Source organism: Uloborus diversus, chromosome 1 (genome assembly GCF_026930045.1).
Source record: "Uloborus diversus isolate 005 chromosome 1, Udiv.v.3.1, whole genome shotgun sequence".
Classification (NCBI taxonomy): Eukaryota; Metazoa; Arthropoda; class Arachnida; order Araneae; family Uloboridae; genus Uloborus; species Uloborus diversus.
Genome location: NC_072731.1, coordinates 24,196,915 through 24,205,350, shown reverse-complemented (window position 1 = coordinate 24,205,350; position 8,436 = coordinate 24,196,915). Strand labels below are relative to the sequence as shown.

Below are 8,436 nucleotides of genomic sequence, written 5' to 3'. Positions count from 1 at the left end.
ATGGTTACAAAAAGTTTTTTTTTTCTTGTATTAAATGTTAAATATATATACAATCTCCATGGTATTTTCTCAGTTAATGTTCTTTTTTAAATATCAGTGTACGCTTGTTTGTAGCGTTGCATACAGGGAAAACCCAGGTAATTTTTCTCCCAAAATTGAGTGGCAACCCTGTGTACTTTCATGGAAGAAAAATATGAATAAAAAATCAAAAGCAAAAACATATTTTATTTGTTTCAATTCATTTTGCATAGATCAGTCGCATGTCTTTTGATTCGACTGACAGCATGGAACTTGTACTGGCAGTCACAATAAAACAACAGGTCCAAACATTATACAAACATGAATTTACTACACACATTTTGAAACATGAATTTCAATAACAAGGTTCATGATATCCAAGAACCATCACTCAATAAAATTAGAAGTTGTTAGTACATATTTTCTTGATTTTTTTTACAATTACACACCTTCTGCCTTAGATGGTTCATCGAAGTTCTCCACCAAATCTGGAAAAAATGTGATAGACAAAGAAAATTATTATATTCAACACACAGCAAACATTTATAATGATTTAAATGTCAGTATCATTTTAAATACAGGCAAACCTCATTAAGATTAGTTCATTCAACTGAAAAATAGGATAGGTTTTGCAGACGTAGTTCAAAATTAGAAGGAAAAAAGAATACTTTGCATTTAAATTTTAAAATTTTCATATTAATTGGCTTTTTAGTAGTCCACTACTTTTTACGGACACAAACATTAACTCCTCACTATAGAAAACTAAAAATGTCTAGGAAAAATGACCTTGAAATTTCTCTAAGTGAGAAAAATCCAAAGTAAAAAAATCTCAACAATTTTGGCTATCTTATCTTTATTTCTTCAAAATTTCAAATTAATATTTTTAATTTTAAGATTTGAAATAAACAATTTTGGTGCTAAAAATCACTATTTTGCTAAAAATTACAGTTGTATTCTACTGTTGTACAGGATCCTTAGCTATTTAAGGTATTGAGTCCCTTTTGCAGTTCGGGTAGGGGTGCCCCCTTGAGTTCAAGTTTGCTGATGTGTTCAAGAAGGAATTTTTTTTTACCCCCCCCCCCTCCATGCATTTGCGCTCAACAAAAATTCTACACATATAAATGTTGTTGATTTTTACTATGCCAGTTTTGGAATTAGTGCTTTATTTGATTTTTAAGCTTTTGACTTTTTTGTCAATATGAACCTAGTTTTAAATGTGGTATTTAAAAGTGTGGTCTTTTTTTATGTTTGTGTGTCTCTTCGACACTTGTTCATATCATAGTTCCTAAAACATAAATGTAGACAACCGCCATATTAGAGAAAGGGGGTTGCGGGGGCTCTGTGAGAAAACTGAGCAACTGCAGTCTGCAATGCACTGAGTTGGCAGTAACAGAGCTATCCATTAAACAGTGAATCTAAAAGCCACACGGGAAAAAAAAAACGAGCTTATAAAACAAAGAGAATGTCAATGCAAATTTGTGGTTATGAAACGGTATGATTAAAGCATGAAACACTTAATTTTCCTTTTTTTAAAAACCAAAAACTGATGAAAATACGTCCTGAGACGGAAGGTCTTGCACCCATGGTGCCCACCTCCGATTAAGAGCAAGGGCGAACCCCCTCAATACTGTGGAGACACCCCCAAAAAATGAGAAAAATATCCCTCTAAAATTTCAATAGCGCAGTCTGCCATGGCTCCCGAGAACTTAGGAGGACAGCCGGCTTCGCTTCTCCCTACTGTATGAGTCATCACATGTAGTTGGAGCAGGAGCAGCATAGAGCGTCTTGTTGGCTTCAGCGGGATCGAGCTTCAAGCGTGCGTGGTGAGCGAAGATGTGTTCCAAGGCATTTTTGGTTTATTAAAGATATAAAACCATTATCAACAGTGCCATGCAGACTTATGGAATGACAGTCCAAGAGTTTTTTTCAAGTGATGAAAAAAGGAAAATCGTAGAATACTGGTCAAGTTAGATTTGCTGCAATTGCTAACCTCAAGAGGATAGATAATGAATTCAAAAAAAAAAAAAAAAAATCAGGGACCAAAAAGCAATAAAAGACTTTTTCTTGAAAAAGATATGCTTAAAGTTTCTTTTACTGTCAACATGATTCCTTAAACTCACAATAAAGTACTTAATAATGTAATAATAGAATAAATAATTAACAAAACTAATAAAGAGGAATTTTAATCAAGAACCCATATTCTCTTTAGTATTGATTTCAAATTTTCACCATCATATTTCAAATTTCTATAAAAAGTTTCTTAAAGCCCCCGTATTTCAAAACCTCTTTATCTCTATTTTTTTTCTTTATTGTGAAATTCGAAATATACAGATTCGACTGTATGCAATATTCCCACTGCGCAGCTCATAAAATTAAACATAATTAACAATTTGCACAATCTATGACAAAGAAAGGCTGCATATACGTGGATTTAACAAATCAATCTCATTACTAAAGCAAAGTGTCAAATTTCACTCGATTATCAAAAAATTGTCGCAGCAGAGGGAGGCGTCTTTATGCTTGAGGATCACATATGGAGCAGATTTTCAATGACATTGAGGGGATAGGGGGGGGGGGGAAGCGAAGTGAACTTTTGACCTTTGTTACTGAGAAAAAAAGTCGTTTTGATTTTTTTTCCTTTCTTTTCCCTCTTCTTTTTTGAGAGTAACGTTTCGGGGGGGTTGTCACAAAAAAAAAAAAAACACCCCTTAGCTACACGCGAAAGATAGCAATTTAAAACTTTCATAATCTGAAACCCAACTAACCTCTTCAACTAAATAAAAAAAAAATAATAAAAAAAAATACTAATAAAATAACTAATAAAAAAATTCTAATTCAATATCTTAAAAATTTAGAAAGTTATCAGCTATCCAATGATCTGAATTTTAATAATTCTCGGGTAGGCGACGAATTATGAAAGGTCGTTCTCAAGTTTATAACATTTGCCTGCAATCATTCAGTGTGATTCATGATTAAAACAGCTTATTTGCGAACGATCCATCACGATCCGTTAGTTATTCAAATTCAACTCATTAGTTTGCTGATAACTTTTAAAATTTTTGAGATATTGAACTAGAATTTTTTTTTATGAGTTGAAGAATCTAGCTGGGTATTAGATGATGAAAGTTACAAATTGCTAACTTTGGCACACGCATAGTGATGAATTAATTTCTTTAAAATGTCTATATTTCATCAAATTTTCAACATTTTAATTTCAAATTTAAATATTATGCTTCTCTTGTATGCTGTCAAGTTTCTTGAAAGTTTTGTAAGCTTTGATGAGAAACTTTGCGTGTTATGAGCCAAAAACCTTCAAATAAAATATGTAGTTTTGAAAGAAATTCCTTTTATTTTCGTGAATATCAGTGATACCTTCTCAAAAGTATTAAAAATGACAGTACATAGCAAGCTTACTAATTTCTAAAATTTAGTTTATTCTGAGCTATTTACAATGAATGATGACCAAAAAACATTTTTGTCCTTTCAATTTGTTACTAACCCCCGAAACGCAAGGGTGATAGAATTTTTATTAATAATTGACAGCTGGAGCATACCTGTTATGTGACAAAAGTTACTGTCTGACCACGGATTGTATGGAAAGAAACATTTGTTTTACAGCCGGAAACGGACGAACCTATTTTTTTTTAACGATGTCAGGTTTTGCAGAAGCAGAGTCTCATTCAAATGAGCGGAATATGCGCATTAAATTTTTACTTTTCCCCCTTATTCATAGATTCGTCTTATCTAGACGTTTGAAAATTCCATGCAATACGTCGTTGGACAGTACAAAGCAATTGGTTTTTTTTTCTTAAAAAATCCTTAAACATGTGAATTTTTTAAAGCGTCCCATTACTTTTCATTAATAGTGTAGCTATATGTATGATTATTAAAAAAAGAATTTTTGAGATTGGAATAAAAATTATAGAAACCACAAATTGGCTGGAAAATTAGAAAACTGAAGACTTTATCATCTGGACAGAAGATTTGTGAAAAAATGGAAGTCTACTGTCAAAAACAGAAAAATCGGCAGGTATGCTATATACTATATTTAATCTAGAATAATTCAAGTAAAATGATTAATGCATTCCAACTGCACTGTAACTTTTTAATACTTGATTGTATAATTTTATAGAAAAAAAAATGTTTTAACTTTATAAGAATATAAGAAACACCTATAAGTTGGGAAAAATGAACTAGAAATTTCCAAATATTCTTTCAATTTCAAGTAGTGCAGAAAACGAAAAAGAGCTACTGTAATATTTCTTTCTCTTACTGATCAGACTGTAGTATGCAATAGAAGTAAGATAAAAACCAGCAATAACAAAAATACTGAACTCTGGATTAGGTAAGTAGCCATTTAATGAAACACCTCAGCCACAAAAACTTATTTAAGCAAAATTTATGTTTTACAAATACTTTTCATTTCATTTAAGAACAAATGGCACAATGTTTCAGGAGTTGGGGGCCCCAACAAAGTAGGGCTTTAAAATAAAACTTGCTTAGCTTATAGGTAAACCCAGCAGTGGGTATTATGACAGTAAAATATCTAAGAAATTCTAATTAAAACACTCTTCGGAAAATTTTTGTAGTTTTAACCATACAAAACATGAATAATAGAACCAATAGAAAATGTGGTTTTTTAAAGGCAATGGTGCCCAACCTACGGCCCATGAATCAAATGCGGCCCTCTAAGTTGATCCGTGCGGTTCACTGTTATGTTCAATGCACGAAGGATGTAACGGAACCTAAAACTAAGGTCTGAAACATTCCAAAACTGATCATTTTCACTTAGAATTGACTGCTACAAATTGGAGCTTAACAATTAGAAATCAGTAACCAAACAGCAGATGGAAACTTTGTATCAACGAAATAAACAGAGTAATGATAACAATTTTTGTGTTTTAATTTTCCTTCATTTCCAGTGTTTTTCCATCATGCTATCTAGAGGGGTGGGGTGGGGAGATTGTAACCGGCTCACTTATTGTGGATTGGATTATACGCAGCTTAAGATTTGATGATTTTATCTTGTTCTACATGGATGAGGTTTGATTTACGCAAATGCGGCATCACAGATAAAATTTTCCTTTCCTCAAAAACCTAAACTGTTCAAATTGAAGACAATAACACAATAAACAGCACTTTAGCATGCTGATAAATGATCTTGGGAGAGCAGCTTTTAATTTCAAGGACAAACCTTGTGGGGACATATGTCCCTTTGCACCATCGCTGGGTAAGTCACTGGAATCTACAGCTGATCAATTTTACAATTTTTACTCAAATTATTATTAGTACTTCAAGAGATTTACTGATGACTTTCAGAAAAATATTTATTTTGCAAGTTTTATAAAATCAGATAAATTCTTACTTGGAACTTCCTCCTCCTCTTCCTCATCATCTGCACCAGTAAACACTGGTTCTGTAACAGGGCCTGTTGTTAAATAAATAATCATTATCATTGTACAATTTAAGTACAGGATAACTTAGATAATTGGGAAAAAAACAGAGAGATGTCCATGTTAAAGTTTAAAATAGCTATCTTAGCAATTTTCAGTATTTAAAACAGATAAATACAGATGCTACAACTATTCAATATTTCAAGAGCCCAGATACAAAGGAAAAGAAATTAAAAAAATTGCATTTCAATACAATAGAAGGGATTGGGATACTACTTCTAACCCTCCCCCTAGAAGAAAAAATTAAAACTAAAACATCAATTCCATTTGAAAAAAAAAAATGAAACTCAATCTCCCTTTATTAGAGCACAACACCCACCCTCTCTACAACAAAGAAAATATAATTTAAATAAAATATGCATGATACAATTCCAACAAAGTACCCCCCCCCCCCCAAAAAAAAAACATTTAATTAAAATACAAATTTTAATCAGAACATTGAAAACCTAACCCTTTAAAAAGCCCCCCATCCCCTAAGAAGAAAACAAGATTAAATTAAAATACCACTACACATTTAAAATAAAACAGAAATCCCACTTTGGCCCCTTCCTCACATAAAAAAAAATCAAATATACATTATAACTGGAGCAAAACCAAAGTTTTCCACCTATACAAAGAAAAAGGAATATAATCAAAATATGCATTTAGAGCATAATAAAAAAATATACCACTTCTTTAATCTCAACACAGAGAACCTTTCCACTCGACAAATTCATGAAAACATTAGGAGGAAAACAATTCAGTTTTTCAGAAAAAAAATCCACATGGTTTAAACCAAACAAACCTGTCTGGTGGATGGATTTAAGTTAATTAACAGTGCTCCAAGTAGCAATCTTAAGACAGGGAGATATTTAACTAAGGAACATTCTCAAAATCTAACCCAATGAAAGCTTCGAGAAAAAGAAATATTAGAGTTACGGGGCTTCAAGAAATCGCAAGTTGACTGTGAGATTGTAGCTTCTGAATTAAAGTACTATCAGCTAATTAAATAAATAACACAACTTTTACCAGACAACTCTTATGTCTGATCCAACATTAAAGACCTTGTATAAAGGTTGAATACAACATGTAATAGTTTAATATAAGAAGGTTTCCATAAAAGAAAATACCTGCTGCATTCTGTATGGTTGCAAGTCGCTTTAAATGTGTGAGGCTTTCAGTTCCCAACTGATTCAAAATGCCAGGGAGCATTTCTGTAATTTCTGAAAATAAAATTTACAAAATACATTAACTAATACATATATAAAACAGGGCAACTGTGTATTCAAAAATGTTATTCGGAAGACCTGAAAGCTGGAACTTTTTCTAAACTATAAAGAAAAAAAAATTCCCCCCACTTTTTTTCAAATAACATACTTCCCAATCTTCGAAGGAAAAAAATAGGAGATTTTACTAGAGGTAAATAGGTGATTCACCATCGACATATCCTCGCTGCAGAATTATTAAATTATGCTTTCAAATAACATGAATACTAAATTTAAATTGAAATGGGGATTTTTTGCAGATGTAAGCTAATTGGTAGCAGCAAGAAAACTATACTGCAAAGGAAAAACTAAATAATGAGTGAATTTTTGTTTCTTACATTCTCCACTCTCTACCAGGAATAGCTACAAAAATTTAAAAAAAAAAAAGGAAATCAATATATAATGAAAATACAAAATAAAATAAGTAGGTATAGGGTAGCACACACACACACGTTAAAATAACTTCAAACATTAAAAATAATTGAAATAATTTCAAGATGCAAAAGGATTGAAATCTGCTGCAATTTTCGGCAAAGCACGTGCTTTGTTGAACATGCAATGTGGAAAGCTTCTAAAAAATTAATTTTTACTGAATCAGTTATTAATTGGAAAAATTCTTATTCCATGACATTGGTAGACTAGAAAAGGGCGTCATCTATTGTGAAGTAGTGCTGGACGATATATCAATACACCGCTGAACACCGGTTTCATAGCCATAACATAAAAACTGGTTTTTTCAAAACCGAACCCATGATATATCACAGCCAGCAGTATATCGTCAACGAAATCGATGTCTTCGAATTTCGAATTCACCGACGCTGGAATCGGCTGCACGAAACCGGTTGAATTGCGATCTCTCCGACAGATGTTCGACCTGCCTGAAGATCGGTGATTCCCCTCCGAGACCTGCTGATTCGAAGACTACGCTACCCCCCTCTCCACCGCACGATCGCTTCCCTTCCCGTTGCAGAGCGCGAACGGAGGAGTGTTACGTCATCGGTGCATCTGGCATGGGCTGCGCTTGCGCTGCTTTGAGGGCGGTGGATGGAGGGTGGAAGGGGACACGCCTAACGATGCCGGTGTTTCGAATTTTGGAGGATATTCGAAGATTCGAATTTGTTGAAGCTGCTGAAACCGGTTTTTCACCTTCGCGAGCTTCACCGAATTTATCACTCTAAGCTTTTATTTGGAACCGTTCATTTGGTTTTCTGGCGCTTTATTAATAATCTTTTCTCTGTTCTCCTTACTTCGTTGTTATCGTTATTGTTACATATTTAAAAATAATTATCGTTGTTTATTGTTCCTATTGTTCTTTTTTTAACTTTCTTCTTAGTTTAAGCTTTTAGACCGTTTGATGCAATTTATATCATTATAAGTTATATATAGTTAAAACTTATTCTGAGAGGGGTACTCACAGGGAGGGGAGGAGGGTATAGCACGACTTATGCAATCAAAAAAATTTTTTTTGGACCAAGGGGGGGGGGGGGGGGGGGAATAATTTTTTGATTAATTTTGTTGTTTATATTATATTTTATTTATTTAGTTTGTGGGTGTGTGTCAATGGCGTACAGAACTTTTCTAATAAAATAATAATAAACCAATAATACACATAAAAATATTTAAAAAATAAATAAAAAGGAGATCTAAAAAATAAAAAGAGAGGGTTGTGAAAAGGGGGGGGGGGCGATTGGCACCCCCGTACTCTGATGTGATTGGATGAT

The 8,436-nt window shown here is 33.0% G+C and overlaps 1 protein-coding gene across 1 annotated transcript in view; it reads right to left on the bottom strand.

The window, feature by feature from the left end:
• Window positions 1-205: 205 nt before the first annotated feature.
• LOC129228416 (transcription factor BTF3 homolog 4-like) overlaps window positions 206-8,436 on the bottom strand; it is a 30,123-nt gene continuing 21,892 nt past the window's right edge. The window contains exons 5-7 of the mRNA XM_054863099.1: window positions 6,581-6,673; window positions 5,384-5,446; window positions 206-506 (exon numbers count right to left, since the gene is read on the bottom strand). Of these exons, the coding sequence (XP_054719074.1) occupies window positions 460-506; window positions 5,384-5,446; window positions 6,581-6,673 (203 nt within the window). The 3' untranslated portion in view covers window positions 206-459. The remainder of the gene's footprint in view (window positions 507-5,383; window positions 5,447-6,580; window positions 6,674-8,436) is intronic.